The sequence below is a fragment of the Diadema antillarum genome, unplaced genomic scaffold, assembly GCF_040938485.1.
Source record: "Diadema antillarum isolate AM-2024a unplaced genomic scaffold, OU_Dant_1.0 seq00000136_RagTag, whole genome shotgun sequence".
Classification (NCBI taxonomy): Eukaryota; Metazoa; Echinodermata; class Echinoidea; order Diadematoida; family Diadematidae; genus Diadema; species Diadema antillarum.
Window position 1 is genome coordinate 267,352 of NW_027271213.1, and position 18,168 is coordinate 285,519.

General features: G+C 40.0%; 2 protein-coding genes across 2 annotated transcripts; both read left to right on the forward strand.

The window, feature by feature from the left end:
- Window positions 1-1,538: 1,538 nt before the first annotated feature.
- Window positions 1,539-2,613, forward strand: LOC139727571 (band 7 protein AGAP004871-like). Its single transcript, XM_071638552.1, has one exon. It carries the CDS (start codon window positions 1,654-1,656, stop codon window positions 2,611-2,613), a length of 960 nt encoding a protein of 319 aa, XP_071494653.1. The 5' UTR covers window positions 1,539-1,653.
- An 11,962-nt stretch (window positions 2,614-14,575) lies between these two features.
- Window positions 14,576-15,828, forward strand: LOC139727545 (band 7 protein AGAP004871-like). Its single transcript, XM_071638520.1, has one exon. The coding sequence runs from the start codon at window positions 14,911-14,913 to the stop codon at window positions 15,826-15,828; it is 918 nt and encodes a 305-aa protein (XP_071494621.1). The 5' UTR covers window positions 14,576-14,910.
- Window positions 15,829-18,168: the final 2,340 nt, after the last annotated feature.

Here is an 18,168-nt window from a genome sequence, read left to right on the forward strand (position 1 = left end):
ATAATATGGAAATCCAGATCTGCCATATCAATCACGTCAATGGGTAATAATGGGTGCTCCATTGTACAGTTCAGGCTGGTCGCAGTTAACATGTACAGTAACTGTGTACAACGGAGCCCCCTGGGTTGGGGTTACATTAACCCCGGGGCACTCCTTGTACAAAGTAATACGGTGGGACGCTTCGCGTTCGGGCTGGTCGCAGTTAGGGTTACATGATGTACAGCTATTTAGCAGCACCAATGCCACCAAACATTCAGAGGGTTGGAGAAAAGATCATATCTCCTCTGCAAAATGAAAAAAAAAAGAGAGCAAGATGCCAAGAAACTATCTACATATCCTGGAGGAATAGGAGGAAATGTCCAGGACATTTGAATCTTTAACTTGCTCGCTCTCCACTTGTAGTTTATAACTTACATTAATACTATAATAGTCATTGTGTAGATCTACATTCATTGTCACATTGATTCAGATCTGGGGAGACTTTCGTTTGTACCCAAATTTGCCCTTGACGTAAAAACATCACAGCCTGTACATGATAATGGATTACAAGTATATCATCAACTGTTGGCACCGCATCCGTGAACAAAACTTCAGCCTTGAAACTAAGTGAGAAGACTTGCGTTTATAAACTTTGACTAGGGTCTACAGTATAAACACACGACTACCGCATCCTGTGGATCTCGAGCAGCGAACGAAAGCCGCTGCACTGGCAAGGCATTCGCATCGCATCGCATCGCGGCCCCGCTGGCGCGTGGCGCAGGCGGAGAGCGTGCTGATCTCACGGTATGCCTGCGCTGCGACATACACAAACTCTGGTTACAGACACAGTAAATTCGTGGTAGAATTAATGTTTCGACTGATGTTTACAACAAAATGAGGTTTGTCACCGACATATAGTAGATCTAATTGACCAAGAAGAAAAGATTACTTTCAAGCATCATCATACTTACGTGAAGAAGTCGAGTCGGCTCGTATTGTTTACGATAGCTCAAGCTAATTTATTCTCCCCCTGTGTGTCGCCATGTTAGCATATCAACATATTTGGACACGTCTATTTGAACAAAATACAGGAACGTGGGTGCACTTAATAATACTTTAAGCAGCAATATGTGGCTTATTAATGCAATGATAAAAAATTTTTGGTGTGGAAACGATAAGTTTGTTTAGTGGTATTTTCCTGATATTCAAACACAGCACTTGTATTGAACGCACATCATATTAAAATGTCTTTGTCCCCTCAAGCTATAGTCGTCGAATCCATCACCGACGTGTAATGGACGAACGGCTCTTCGGATGAAATCGACTTGCAGCAGCTAAGAGGTTTGCTGCGGAGGATCGGAGCTACGGAGAGGGAGTGGCTTGATATGACGCGAATCATCATCTTCATTACCCTGCGCTCGTACATCATTAGCTCGCATCTCCGCCGTTTTGTGCACAAACGTCGCCAATGTTTTATCGTACGTGATTTACAAATTCTTCCACATGCATAATAAATTTGAGCCTGCAGAAGACGAGCATTATCGGGCCAAATTCACGTTTCCTGCAAACGTTTGAAAATACGTAATTATAGGAGCAGAAGCTGGTTATTATAGAAACCCCAACACAGCATCATTATCGTCGGTAGATATCGACACATCCTTGAAGAGACCCTGGATGGAGACGTCCGTGAAACCATCATCTCTCATGAACACTCAAGTTGCACCAGAGAACGACGCAGATATCAGACTGATGGCTGATTCCAGGCAAAAGAAACAATTCCCCAGCACTGACAACGCCAACAACGACATCGGAAATCAAGATCTCATCATTGGCGCGGGTGAGCCGGAAGGAGGACTTGGTTGCTGTGGATTAATCCTCACTTGCATTTCCATCCTCTTGGTCATCTGCACGCTGCCATTTTCCCTCTTTGTTTGCTTGAAAGTGGTGCAGGAATACGAAAGGGCTGTCATCTTTCGTCTCGGGCGTTTAATATCTGGCGGAGCAAGGGGGCCTGGCATCTTCTTTGTTTTGCCTTGCATTGAAGACTATACGAAGGTAGACCTTCGCACCATTTCCTTCGACGTCCCCCCACAGGAGATCCTCACCCGTGATAGCTTGACCGTCTCAGTGGATGCGGTCGTATTTTTCCGCGTGAATAATGCGACTATCAGCATCGCTAACGTGGAGAATGCCAACATGTCGACGCGCTTTCTAGCTCAGACGACACTGCGAAATGTGCTGGGAACAAAGAACCTCTCCGAGATTCTCTCCGATCGTGAGGGAATCAGCCACTTCATGCAGTCCAGTCTCGATGAAGCCACCGATCCCTGGGGTATCAAGGTCGAGCGTGTTGAGATTAAAGATGTCCGCCTCCCTGTGCAGCTGCAGAGGGCCATGGCTGCCGAAGCTGAGGCTACAAGAGATGCCAGGGCTAAGATCATCGCAGCGGAAGGAGAGCAAAATGCCTCGCGTGCTCTGAGAGAGGCTGCTGAAACGATCTCCGACTCCCCAACCGCTCTTCAACTGCGCTATCTCCAGACCCTGAATTCCATCGCCGCAGAAAAGAACTCTACCATTATCTTTCCCCTGCCCATTGATCTGTTACAGAGCGCAAATAAGAGCAAAACTCTGTAAGTTTTAAATTCCAAATGCCGTAACCCTGTTTTGCATGCCGTCCCATTTTCAATATTTTTGAACTAACGGCAAAAGTGAAAAGTTTAACTGTATAAAGATAACAAAATCGATTATAAAGTCCTGCACGTTCTTGTGGCAAGGGGAAACTGATCCAAAAAGTAACATAATATGCCACTAATTACCTCTTAATCTTCTGATGTGTACGCGCTTTTGCACATTCCAGATACCTCGACAGAATGAATTACGATAAGAGCTCCATGTCTAGGTTATTGTGATGGGAAAAAATTATTAAGTTTTACTTTAAAGTCCGGCATAATTATTGTCATAAGAAAGTTATGCCATTTCTTTATCTCACCATGTTTTCACTGTATTGATATTGTTTGCAAGCACATGATAAATTATGCAAATTAGGGTTGTGATTTACGTCATCATCTCACAACACACACCATAAAATAATAATGTAAATTTGTAAACTTTACGATGTAAATCTTGTTTCTACTGGACGATCTATTAACTATAATCAAGCATGACCCCTCTAAGTCATTTTTACTTTGCAATATAATGACTGGATATGAATAGTAGGGCCTACAGGACATTATGAAAACAAAATGAGGAAATTTGGTGAAGATACCTGCAGGTCAATGGGAGGGAGGGATAGCACCATCACCATGTCCGATGTGCACAATAAAGATATTGTGTGGTTGCGAGCCGCTAACAGTATCTGTAATATGAAAACATAATGAAAAAGTATTTTCAAAAATGCTCTTGTCTTACACTGAACTGACACCGATTTTTGAAATCTAAAATGGGTGCGTTTGTATATCGTGTTTGCGTGATTTTACACTTTTGCGCATGCAAAATGATGCCAAGCTAGCCTTCTATTCTTTGATCTTTGACCTTCAATTGGGTGTTTATAATATACTTTTTATAACGTTTCTCAGTTAAAGTAACGAAACACAGTGATGATTTGATATCATATCAGTTTTATAGACGCAGAACACGAATAGGGTAGACTTGTACATGTTGATTGTGACAATGTCCCCAGATAATGTCTTGTGTATTCCCAAACTATCTAGCATTGTCTTATAGGGTCTTCAAGTTATGATGTGATGTGTTGTTTGCTTCGTATAATTAGACTTATAGATGAAGGCCTCAGTATATACAACTGGAGGTGACTAAAATCACCTATACATTATGTACCGGAATGTTCGCACTCTATACATGTACTGACAAAAGTATTGTATATAAATTATATTCTATAGATTAGTTACATGCATTGCATGGTTTGTGTGCACTATTTACTGTAATTTACAATATATATTTCTTTTCGCGTAAATAAATGTTGCAGTCCAGATTGTTCAAATACTGTTTATGGTCAGAGAAATAAACAGGGGAAAAAAAAGAGAAGCAGTCAGCATGACATAAAACAAGGGATCCGATTCCAAGCAGTCTTGATCATTTCTGCTCAGCCCATAATTATACGCAAGTCCCGATGCAGAAGTGGGCGTAGAAATTCAGCTGCGTCAGTGCATGTACTATTACCCGATTCCCAATTATTATGATTAATTCTTTTTACAAGCTCCTTTAAACATGACCACTGTGTGATTAATGACCCAGCCATTCCTTTGTGAAAATGTGTATGGGTTTGTATATTATCCATGGGCATTTGAAGTGATACAGTACGAATAGTTATGAAGTTTCAAAATCGTAATTGTATATATAAAATATTTGCATATCTACATAGTCATGTCACGCATAATTATTATCATGCAATGTAAGGTTTATATATTTGCACTTTATTCTTTAAAATATATAAGAGTTCTTCTTGTATAAAGAAGATGCATATCTTAGACTGACTTCTTCATTAATTTGTATAATTTCATCACATGACAATCAGATTATAGTTCTGTTCCATCTATTATTTTGTGACTATAATTCATGTCATTTCCTTCTTATAGGAAGGATAACGAATAGATAAAAGTAAAAGGTCACTGAAATTTGGTTAAATGCCATGTCTAGCTGTATAGATCTAAGGAAGAGCAAGTTTAATTTGGATTGTCATCTGCTAAGAAGGGTATTTCATAAGCCAGAATTATATTCCCTTGTTTCAAAGGGGCTTTAGGGATTATAATTATATACCCTCAAGATTACAGTTCAAAAGTTTTGAAAGATCCTGCGCCCGCAGGGATTATTAGAGTGATTACGTGCGAAGGCGCGGAGGCATTCCAGTCGTAAGCGCATTACAGGAGAATTTCTCTTGTTTTGAAACAAAACGTATGTCACTACTGTAATGATTACCTTAATAGAATGCCAAAGTGGGATGGCAACAAGTTATTCATTGCCATGGAAACTGGTTATGAAAAAAAACAAACCACCTGCTCATGGAGCGCTGTGGCATAGTGGATAAGACTCCCGAATCCTGATCGGAGGACCCGAGTTCGAATCCCGCCCAGTGGCATGCTCACGTCCTTGGACAAGATGTTTTACCCACTATGTCCCTCTCGACCCAGATGTTTAAAGGACAAGTTCACCTTCATGTACATATGGATTGAGTGAATGCAACAATATTAGTAGAACACATCAGTGAAAGTTTGAGGAAAATCCGACAATCCGTTCAAAAGTTATGAATTTTTTAAGTATCTGCGCAATTGCTGCTGGATGAGAAGACTACTACAGTGTGTGATGTCACATGCGTACAACGATAATGAAAATAAAAAGAGAATTTCACAAAATTTTACTTTTTGAATAAAGTGCACATGTCTTGGACTTGTTACTGATGTATGTTAAGGATAATATTATTCCCCTTGCCTTCTGAAAGAGAGAAGTCGAGTGCTCTTTTGTTATGCGAGAAAAGTGAAAATAAGGTGAATTTTCTTATACTTTCTTTATACTGTTGTACTCATGTGACATCACAAGCTATAGTAGTCTTCTCGTCCAGCCATGACTGAGTAGAAACTTTAAAAATTCATAACTTTTGAACGGATTGTCGGATTTTCCTCAAACTCTTACTGATGTGTTCTACTAATATTGCTGCATTCACTCAACCCACATGTCTGTGAAGTTGAACTTGTCCTTTAAATGGGTATACCTGGAAACGCTAGGGTAATAATAATAGCAGGGCCCTCTGGTAGAGCAGTGGCAACACTTCAGAGGCTACCCTGGGTAAATAAGACTTATTATTATTATTATTTCATTATTGTTATTATTATTATTATTATTATTGTGATTGTTATTGCTATTATTCTGCGAAGTTGCTTACCATGCTCACACCTGGTGCTAATCCTAGCATATTGAGACTCTGACATCGTCACTTCGATTTATTTTACACATAACGTTTTACCATCTGATGTGTTTTAATAGTATTGTCACTGTCTCATAAAAGCATGCGTAAACGATTCTACTTCTATGATGTGCAATTCCTTTCTTGAATTCTTCAACGATGTACTAGTTGTCTTTGTACAGCTTCCGCACTGTTTGTACGATTTATTTAATGAGATGATGTAATAAAGTAGTAGAACTTTCCTTTATACACTGAATCCAAGTTTGAGTCTTCTTATTGTGTTGAGCAGCGTACGTAGGTTGCTTTGCTTTGAATGAGAAATTAATGTAGCAGTGATAATCTTGAGGTTAAAATAGTTTTTGGTAAAGTATAGATTGAACAAGGATCGTAGACAAATAAATCTATGTCAAATAATGGGGCACAGATATTTTGTTCGTATTACATCTGAGTGACATGTGGGTCATAACACTTCGCTTTGAATGAGAAGTTGATGTCGCAGGGAGAATCTTGAGACGACACCGTTTTGATGAAGGAGAAATTATGAACTATTATAGGATCATCAAAGCGATCAACGAATCTGAGAAAACATTTGAATAAAACATTTGCATCTTCGTATATTGAATGGCATTTATACTCTAGACACTTACTTTGAATGGGAATTTAAATGTCGCGGGGAAGATTTTGAGATTAATAATATGTTTTTACTAAAAGAGAAATTATGAAGAAGGATCATAAAGCAATTTATGAATTTGAGATCATCAAAATACCTACAAATTTAAATCTATAAGAATTATCGTCAGTATAGTTATCTGGGGTGACACGACTGTAATATAATAGACTCAATTTTTCGGAATATTTTGATTGAGGGAAGCGACACGTCGCTCTTCTTCCATCAGCCTCCAGTATACCTGTCCAGTCTGGTCCGAAGAGCAGACAAAAATATAGCAAAGGAAAAAGATGTCGGTAGGCCTATATTCTGTCAATCTGATTGTAAAATAGACATAATATTATGCTGAAAACGACAGTGAAATCATCGATGTCATCATGATAGTGAGATAAGTCAGGGCTGGTGAAATCAAACACGTTCAGCACTATACTCTCTAAAAAAAATCGAGTGAAAATAATCACTCTTAAAAGAGTGAATACAAAAAAGAGTGAATTTCGAGTGAAATTGGAGTGAATTTTGAGTGAAAATGTTCATTTTCACTCATTTAGGAGTGACGTCAGGGATCACTCCAAAATCTTCGAGTGATCCCTGACGTCACTCCAAAACAGTTGAGCATTTTCACTCAAAATTCACTCCAATTTCACTCGAAATTCACTCTTTTTTTGTATTCACTCTTTTTAGAGTGAAAATTTTCACTCGATTTTTTTTTAGAGAGATACAATAATGATATACGTTAATTTTATGCGTATGTTTAGACCGCATTGAATTTGGATTTGCAGTAACGAAGTTAACAGAAAAAAAAATCGTTAATCTTCGGTGAAGTTGGCTTTTCAATCGAACATAATAGGGCCTATAACTATCATACAGTTACACACTGAAAAGGTTGTTTGAGGGTAAAAGTGTATGATTGTGATTTCAGTTTGTGTATTTAGAGAATAAGCCAGTTCGTATGCATGTATGTATTGACTCAATTGTACACATTATGGTACAGTAACCCTTTGTGTGCTTTGCTCTCTGATTGGCAAAGAAAACCCCATAGCATAGTACACACTAGTATCCAAAACCCCTGGCACAGAAAGGGTTAATGACCTTTTTTTTTCTCAGTTGGTTAGGCGCTTCCAAGGAGCATAAAGCGTATAAGCTTGTTCGACGGAACAATGATATGGAATGAAATGAAAACGAATATTTGTACACTTTGTTTTGTATTTTACATGTTTCTCATTGCAAAAAAAAAACCAACAACAGATGTGAGACATGTATTTCACATGTTTCTCATTGAAAAAAAAACAACAACAGGTGTGAGACATGGAGACAATATAATGGCCGACCAGGCGCTATCAACAAGAGCAGGTATCGAATACTCCATAAACGCCACTGCGTCAAACAAGTCTAGAGTTCCGATAGAACCTCGTAGTAAGCCGTGTGATAGCGCCATCTCTTAGAGAAAACTTTCTCGCTCTTATCCTGCTTGAAGGCGGGGGGTGAGAGGCAATGTGAAAACAACCCAAAATCTTCATTTATCTACATCTTGAACAAGCGTGTGTGCTAAGCAAGACTGCGATGAGAATAGCGCCAGTATTTTGATCTATAGTCCTTTTTTTACTCGAAAGTCGTGCTAAATGATAAAATTATCTTGAAAAAAAAAAACTATGAAAGATTTGGCTGCATGTACAAACTTAATGGGATTTCTCCATAACTTATGTTTTCTCAACCCTTTGTCAGTCAATCCGAATTGAAATTTTGCGTTGTATTTCACCCTGCATTGCTGATGTGCTGACCTGCTTTTCGCTTATCTTTCTTCTTCTTCTCTCTCTCTCTCTCTCTCCCTCTGTCCCACTAAATTTGCTTCATTTCCTTCATTTCGTGCGCTCTTTACTGTGTGGGTTGTCATGTTTCAAGTCTATTTATTATTATGGCTATTGATAATGCATATTTTTGCACATTTTAATTTGCTTTATACGTTTACTAATACTTATAAATATATATATATATATATATATATATATATATATATATATATATATATTATATATGAGAATATAAAAGAACATGTTCAGCAGCTTACGGTAATCTGAGGATAGCATGTTCAGAGATTTTGCACTGTGCAGATATAATATATATATATATTATATATATTATATATATATATATATATTATACATATATATATATGTATATTATACATATATACATATATACATATATATATATATATATATATATATTATACATATATATATATATTCTTCCTAAGTTTTGAATGGGACCTCATCATAATATACAAGTTCATTTTTAACAACCATTCCATTTTTCATTTCTAAGCTCTTATGAAACAACGTGTGTTCATTATGCCTGTTAGTATGTTATATGAAATGAGATGGATTATTATTTCGTTTTTGTGATAATTATACATGACATATGTCTACAGGTTGTTTGGATATCTAAAAAGAATGTATAAACATTGAAGGCGTGTTCATTAATTTAGTTTTAAGATGGGCCTATTCATGGGCGTCACCAGGGGGGGTGCGTTGGGTGCGAACGCACCCCCTTCAGATCCTTAAAAAAAAAAAAAAAAAAAAAAAAAAAACGCCGGACGCTAAATAATTATTCTTTTCTATTTCATTTTTTTTTTATATAATAACATTTTGCACCAGGGACAAAAATATCCTGGGCAAAAACAATTCGCACCCCTGGTTCTGGCAGCACTGATTTTATACAAATCTACTAGTATTCTATACAGTGTTTACTATTTATCGACCGTACTGTACATCCGTTATGGATACGGAGCACATACACGTTTGCATGTACGTGTGCTACTTATACAAGTATGTAGGGTCTATGTACGTTACTTCTGACCAATCCATATTGCCAGCCCAAGAGCGAGCCTTAGCCTCATTAAAAAAAAAAAAAATGGAGGGGCAAGCATATAATTTTGCCCACCCCCTCCATAATTCCAGAGACGAGAAGAATTTCTTAACTTTTTTTTGACAGAAAAACAAAAAGTTACCCCCATAAAAATATTGGAGGGGCAAGCATATTTTAATTTTGCCGGCCCCCCCCCCCCCCTCATAATCAATAATTCCCGAAATGAAAAGATTTTCTTGCTTTTGAAAGAAAACAAAAATGTTGCCCCCATAAAAATATTGGAAGGTAAGCGTACCATTTGCCCCACCCTACATAATCATAATTCCCGCGATGAAAAGATTTTCTTGCTTTTTTGTTAGAAATCTGTCCAATTATTTCACCCAAAAGCAGTGGCGTAACTACGGAGGGGAGGGGGGGGGGGGGGGGGTAGTAAACTGCTTTTGAATGAAAGGGTGATCAAGAAATTAGATATTTTTGTACGATTTCTTTTAACCATAATCAAATAGGTATATAGTGAGAAACATTGTTCAAAAAGCCCGGACCCGACAAAAGATTGTGATTCAGCGTGATTCCTGGTTGGCATTCTGCATATAAGCAGGATGTGCGCTGTGTACTCAGAACATCCGAACGGCAAAAAGAGTCGTTACAATGTTGCGCAATGTGATGTAGACTGTACACCTTTGTACCTTACACTTCGTTATATCAAAGCTATAGATCATTGATTTTGAAATGTCTTGCATTGCCAATAAAAAGACTTGACCTGGGCTAATTCCTAACTTTTCCATGTATATAATACACACACAAAAACAAACACGCACAATTTAAAGGGGATGCTCTAAAGTGCAGATTTTGGACATCCTTCCCCCGCTTGGTCACTTCGACGCCACCTCGCTGGTCATACCTCCCCCAGTCATGAACATAAACCGACACCCTTGACTACAAGTGGCGGATCCAGGGAGAGGGGCGCACCCCCCCCCCCCTCTTAATTTCCAAAGCTAAAAAATATAGCTTCAAACGGCAGTTTTTGGACTGTAAAATGTCAAAATTTTCAAGCTCGCTCGCTCCGCTCGCTCGCATTTTAGTCGTAATGCCATTCTCCTGAAGTTGCTGCCAGTAATTGCCGGCAGTTGCGCCCGGTGCGCTCCCCCCCCCCTTAATTTTCAAAGCAAAAAAAATATAGCTAAAAACGGCAGTTTTGGGACTGTAAAATATCACAATTTTCAAGCTCGCTCGCTCCGCTCGCTCGCATTTGAATTCTCCTGATACAGTGCACTCCCGTTATAACGAAATGCTCGGGACCGGCAGTTTTCTTTCGTTAAAACGAAATTTCGTTATAACCGAACAAGTACGATATAATTATAACGAAAACAAGGAAACCACGTATATCATATTCTGTTTGCTGAATACTCCTCATACACCGGAAAGCTATGTGAAATGGGATGGGATAACTGTATCACAATAATAAACGCAAATTCCCCTCAGTTAAACTGTGCGTGACACAAAGAGCGAACACACAGTGGTGTGAAGCGTTCACACATGCAGAGACGCTATTAAATGCTTGTTCCGCTAGGTATTTTCGAAAGCAATTCGCATTTCGTTATAACGGAGCACATTTCTTTTGTTTTTCTTTGTCTGTGGTGCTCGGAAAAGACTTCGTTATAACGGAAATTTCGCTATAACCGTGTTCGCTATAAGCGAATTTTTTACCATAGACTTTAATGGTGATAATTTTGGGACCGGAAGATTTGCTTCGTTATAACGAAATTTCGTTATAACCGTGTTCGTTATAACGGGAGTGCACTGTATTGTTGCCAGTAATTGCCATCAGTTGCGCCCGGTGCGCCCCCCTTAATTTCGAAAGCAAAAAAGATATAGCTTCAAACGGCAGTTTTGGGACTGTATGTCAAAATTTTCAAGCTCGCTCGCATTTATTCTTTATGCAATTCTTCTGATGTTACTGCCAGTTGTCAGCAGTTGCACCCAGTGCGCCCCCCCTTTAATTTCCAAAGCGAAAAAATATAGCTACAAACGGCAATTTTTTTACTGTAAAATGTCAAAATTTTCAAGCTCGCTCTCTTCGCTCGCTCGCATTGAATCGTTATGCAATTCACCTGATGTTGCTGCCAGTAATTGCCAGCAGTTGAGCCCGGTGCACCCCCCCCCCCCCCCCTTAATTTCCAAAGCGAAAAAATATGGCTAAGAACGGCAGTTTTGGGACTGTAAAATGTAAAATTTTCAAGCTCACTCTCTTCGCTCGCTCGCATTTAATCGTTATGCAATTCACCTGATGTTGCTGCCAGTAATTGCCAGCAGTTCCGCCCGGTGACCCCCCTTAATTTCCAAAGCGAAAAAATATGGCTAAGAACGGCAGTTTTTGGACTGTAAAATGTAAAATTTTCAAGCCCACCCGTTCCGCTCGCTCGCATGTAATCGTTATGCTCTCCTGATGTTGCTGCCAGTAATTGCCAGCAGTTGCACCCGATGCGCCCCCCCCCCTTAAATTCCAAAGCGAAAAAAATATAGCTACAAACGGTAGGTTTTTTATACTGTAAAAATTTAATGTCAAAAATTTTAAGCTCACTCGCTCCGCTCGCTCGCATTTAACTGTTATGTAATTCTCCTGATCTTGCTGCCAGTAATTGCCGGCAGTTGCGCCCGGTGCGCCCTCCCCCCCCCCCCTCCTTAATTTCCAAAGCGAAAAAATATGGCTCCAAATGGCAGTTTTTGGACTGTAAAATGTCAAAATTTTCAAGCTCGCTCTCTTCGCTCGCTCGCATTTAATTGTAATGCCATTCACCTGATCTTGCTGCCAGTAATTGCCAGTAGTTGCGCCCGGTGCGCCCCCCCCCCTTAATCTCCAAAGCAAAAAAATATGGCTACAAACGGCAGTTTTTTGACTGTAAAATGTCAAAATTTTCAAGCTCGCTCTCCCCGCTCACTCGCATGTAGTCGTTATGCCATTCTCCTGATATTGCTGCCAGTAACTTGTCGTTTCACACCATCATTCCATAATCCATTTATAGGGGGGACAACCCCCTCCCACAACCTACCCCCTTGCTCGTTCCGCTTGCTCTGGCTCGGTCGCGTTCATGACATCAGTGTAAGAATTATTACTAGAAGTTTATTTAAATTATACCATTTATAGGCAAATTGTTCAATAACAATTTACTTCAAAATGTACTGATACCTTGAACAAGTGGGACTGTTTCAAGTCGATAAAACACGCAAAAAACTTGCCTCAAATTGCACTATTTACAACATCAAAATGCAAAAAGTGCTCACCTTGGGGGGGGGGGGACACTCCCTCCCACATCCTCCCCCTCGCTCGTTCCTCTCGCTCTTGCTTGGCCGCGTTCATGATATTCAGTGTAAATATTAAAACAGGAAGTTTATTTGGATGATACTATTTTATAGGCAAATTGTTCAACAATAATCTACATCAAAATATACTGCTAACTTAAACAAGTGGGACTGTTTCAAGTCGATAAAACAAGCAAAGCATGCTTCAAATTGCACCATTTACAACATCAAAATGCAATCTCAGTTCTAACCGTGGGAGGGGGTTGGCCCCCTCCCACACCTTCCCCCCTCGCTCGCTCCGCTTGCTCGGGCTCGGTCGCGTTCATGGCATCAGGGTAAGAATCAATACAAGAAGTTTATTGAAATGATATATAGTTTATAGGCACATTGTTCAACAACAATTTCCATCAAAATGTACTGCTACCTTAAACAAGTGGGACTATTTCAAGTCGATAAAAACACGCAAAAGAACTACATCAAATTGCACCATTTATAAACATCAAAATGCAAAAAGTTCTCACCGTGGGAGGAGGGGGGGGGGGGACAACAGGCTCTTCCATACCCTCCCCTCCCCCTTGCTCTCTCCCTCGCATACTAACACCCCTCCTCCCCCCCCCCCCCCCCCCCATCACACCAAGATGAAATCCTAGCTACGCCGGTGCCCTTTCCCCGCTTGTTTCCCTCAAAAAACAGTAAAAGTCTAGGGATTGAGAGCTTCCTATATTCCAAATGTCTGTCCAAAAATCTCGTTACATTTAGTGTCAAAACGCACCCCCCTTGAAAAAAAGCTGGTGACGCCCCTGGCCTATTGTTACTCCCAGACTGTCTGTTAAAATACAGGGGTGCATTTACAATACTGTATCATGGCAGTTATAGTTACGATGCGTTCCAGTAGGCCTACGCGGCTTATGTAATATGAGAAGGATAGCATGTTCAGGGATTTTGCACTGTGCAGATTCACAGGACACATAAACTGTTTTACGATGCCCTGATAGAAAATTACAATGTTCAAATATTTAATACGAGATTCATAATAAAAAACAAAAAGGAAAGAATTGATATATTGCATAACCCACCTAAGATGCATGTCCACAAATTCCCAAGAAATGTTGAATACTCAATCATGTAGGTGTGTTCAGTGAAGGCTAGGGTTCTTACACACTCACTTTTTCCCCATGTAGGCCCTATAAGGTGCTTTGGACTGTTATTATGCAGAGGTTAACCCCCCCCCCCCCCCATCATCAACAGCAGGTAGGCCTAATTATCAGGCCAGTATTGCTATTTTTTTAATATATCACTGATAATTTACCCTCAATTCCTTAGGACCTGTTAATAGATAGTCTGTTTGATAAAACAAGGTGTGTGCGATTTTAAATGGTCCGTTCTATTAATAGGTGTGAGGTCTTATGGTTATGGAGCTATTTTCACCTTCCATACCAATTATGTAACTCGGTGCCGTCAATTCTATTTTAATTGTGTTGGGGCGCCACAATAGCTCCGGAAACCATTGACGCGAGACGCGTTGTTTGTACCATGGAGCTACTCGATGTTTGTACAGGCTGCTTTACTATGGCTGCATTTGCATGCGTATTAAAAGCTAAGCATTGGTGCTGCCTGGCACGTTTAGGTCGCATTGATTGTCGGTTGACGTGGTAGTGTGTACGTATGCACACAGTAGTACAACCAGCGACATCGACAGGTTGCCGAGCAACAACGGACGGAAGCGCCCGGCGCCCTTGGCCACACCCATAGCATCGGATCCCGGTGTTCTAAAACAACTGATTTGGAACGTTAAGTACATGTACTTTTAATTGTGAACTCGACCTACAGCTGTCGAACTTATAATTTCCAGACTGCGGTCGTCAGCAGGGCACCATTCTTTCGAGGTTGACGGTCTCTAGCTGCCTGGACCCAGATACTCTGATGTGCGCAGTCGCCTCGGCCTCGTCGTGCATGCCGTGTGGCTATTGATGACCTACAACAGGTGTTGGACTGTACTGTACGTTTGCACCAACTGAGCTGCGCCACTCTCTTTCCAGGGTTGTTGTCACTCCCGGACGATAGGACTTGTAAAGAAGTTGTCCCTCGGCTCTGAGCTGTAATTCGCATACAAGCAACAAGAACATTAACCTCTGCATTTCTGTGTCGGCTGTTTACAGTTCACTCTTCTGTCTGACTGGTATCCATGCACATGAGCAATCGAGTTACACCCGACCAAGAGCAGCAAGGTCTCGTAGAAATGGCATCATATTCTGACAAGCAAGGCGGCGCAGGCCCATCGAGTCAACAGCAAAATGAACCCCAAATTATAACTGACGATAACGGCAATGGAATAACTTGCTGCTACATCATCTTGGCAATTTGTTCCATCTTTCTCGTCATCTGCACCCTGCCCTTTTCCCTCTTTGTCATCTTCAGAGTTGTGCAGCAATATGAAAGAGCGGTCATCTTTAGACTGGGGCGTCTGGTGTCTGGAGGTGCCAAAGGGCCTGGCATCTTCTGTGTGCTGCCTTGTGTTGAAGACTACCACAAGGTTGATATCCGCACAGTCTCCTATGATGTTCCCCCTCAAGAAATCCTCACTAGAGATAGCTTGACCATATCGGTCGATGCGGTTATGTTTTACCGCGTCAGCAACGCTTCCATCAGCATTGCCATGGTCGAGGATGCCAACAAGTCCACGCAATTCCTGGCTCAGACCACACTGCGAAATGTGCTCGGAATGAAGACCCTGGCCGAGATTCTTGCTGATCGGGAAGGAATCAGCCACTTCATGCAGTCCACTCTTGATGAGGCCACTGACCCCTGGGGTGTCAAGGTTGAGCGTGTCGAGATTAAAGATGTCCGCCTCCCAGTGCAACTGCAGAGGGCCATGGCTGCCGAAGCTGAGGCTACAAGGGATGCCAGGGCTAAGATCATCGCAGCGGAAGGAGAGCAGAATGCTTCGCGTGCCCTGAAGGAAGCTGCTGACACCATCTCTGAGTCCCCCACCGCCCTTCAACTGCGCTATCTCCAGACCCTGAATTCCATCGCTGCAGAAAAGAATTCTACCATTATCTTTCCCCTTCCCGTTGATCTCCTCCAGGGTTTGGCGAAAAAGTAGGCCCGCAGCAAATAATCATAACAGCCCTTGGTCTTCTACTGTGTTTGCATGTTTTTTGCAAGGCTGAAAATGGGGGGGGGGGGGGGGGAGTGGGTCTCCAGTCTGGAGGTAAACCATGTTTTTAACTGGCAACCATGTACCAGAAAAATTGAAGTTTTGTTTTCAAGTATTATTTGTGTGCTGCTTTTTCCTCCCTCTAAAGAAAGACAGTCCAGTCTTTTATTTCAAAGTGAGCTAAAATGCTACATTCATGTATAATTCTTAATGTTCCCTACGAGTCTGTCAAGAAACCGTCCACACTAAAATTTGACCATGGATAACTATGTCACTCATCCGATACTGAAATGGATGGTGTCATGTTAAACTGTAGTGGGGAACCAGCATTAATTGCCAGTACTAAAATTGTGTCACATAGTTTGTGAAGGGACTGAAAGTCATAGAAAAGGAGTTTCAATGAACGTGCATACATAGCACTAGTATTAGTGATTAAAAGGAAACTTGTATGCGTACATATTTTGCTTCTCATGTCCCAAATTGGGTTGTAAATTATACAAATTTGTCCACCCAAAACTAAAGGCGGAATGCTGAACTATGTCTGTTACACATTCGTACACATTTAAGTTTAAACTTGCAATATTTCAGTAGACAGAGATCCAATTTACAATATATGTTCTCAAAGGTAAAAGACGCTGAAAATCAGATTGTAAAATGCACTACAAGTATAGTGTTGTAGTCCACACTGTGTGAAAAACTTGTGTCCTGGGTATGGTCTTTATTTGCATTGATACATGTACATTGATTTTGAATACTGTATTAATGCATTCTAAGCATTCTATGGTTTAGACTTTCAGGTACATATTTGTATGTTATCAGTAATATTGTCAAGAATATTGAGAACTTCTTGTTCAACGTTTGTATTTTCAAGTAATTGATAGATAGCATCTGCTATGTAATAAACTTGTAAATATCACAATCTGTACACGAAAATCAATGTAAACCGTAGTATTTTACTTTGTGGAATGTATTTTTATTATGTCAATCATTGATTCCTAGTGAGAACTGATCCAAATGAAAAAAATCCTAATGTGTTGACATGAAGTGCAAGGTTTTTATGTTCTTTTTTTGTGTGTTTTTTACATTTTACTGATGTCATGGGACAATCAAGTTTCCTCACTGTCAAGTCTGATGGGAAAAAATCATTTGCTTTTGTTTAGAAGTCGCATTCTGGGGCCTGTCTTATAAAGACTTGTGATAGAAATCAATCACAAGTTTTGTGTGTGCTGCAATGCAAGTTGCGATTGATTTGGGGTCTTGTGATTGATTTGAAGGCTTTATAAGACGGGGCCCTGAATCAGTTTGTGTTGATCTTTTGAAAGTTGAACAAAATAGATAAAGATGTTGATCAAAAGTATTAAAAAAAGTCTCATGTACTGATGGGAGAGCACTGAACTTTAAATCTGTGACTGAGTGTGGATCTTCAAATATTGGCAATTGATTGTATTCCATTGTTTGATTATCTATGTTTAACAACAATGCAATTCATTTTTAGAATTAACAGGATTCAAAATTTTGTCGACAGGCCTCTTCAGAGGTTGGATTTGGAAGAGCAAGTGTATGAGAACCTACACACGTGCAAGTGGTGTTTTTATCTTTTGAAAAAAAAAAGATGTACATTGTACTTTGTAAATATGTCATTGCTCTGGTCAGTAGTATAAATATCATTTGGTTGCTGTTGTATTATGAACTGAGCTTTACGGAATGATGTTAAACCATTACAGTAATGCAGTGCTTGTAGAATATAGTATGGGAAGTGTAATCAGTTGAGATTTTAGGTGTTGTTCGAGCTGTGCACACAATATGGAATCAGGATAAACTTGTGAGTGGATCTATTGGTTCAGGGTATTGAATACATTGTTTTTATGCATAATGGCAATATATATCTGCAAAGCTGAATGCATCACATGCATTGATGCAGGGCTTTTCGTTTCATCCAGCTTTTGAAGGAACTTCAAATAATGGTCAGATTGTTGGACACTTCAAATTTTGTTTTGAATTGTTCTCGTCACCCTGCCATTTTTCAGTGCACATCTGTCAATATGTTGAAGGCAAGGGTATAAATATCTCTCTTTCTGCAATTGAGAAGACAGTAGCATTTAACATAGCTAAAAATGCATGTACAATGTACTTGTATATCAATATTGTATAGTACCATGTGTCCTGACGAACTTAGGTACATTGCATATCATACTGAAAGTTCAGCATAAGATTAGTGAGCTCCTTTAAACAAGTGTACAAATTGGAACCCAAGGTACACATACATTATGTACACCTGCATTGACA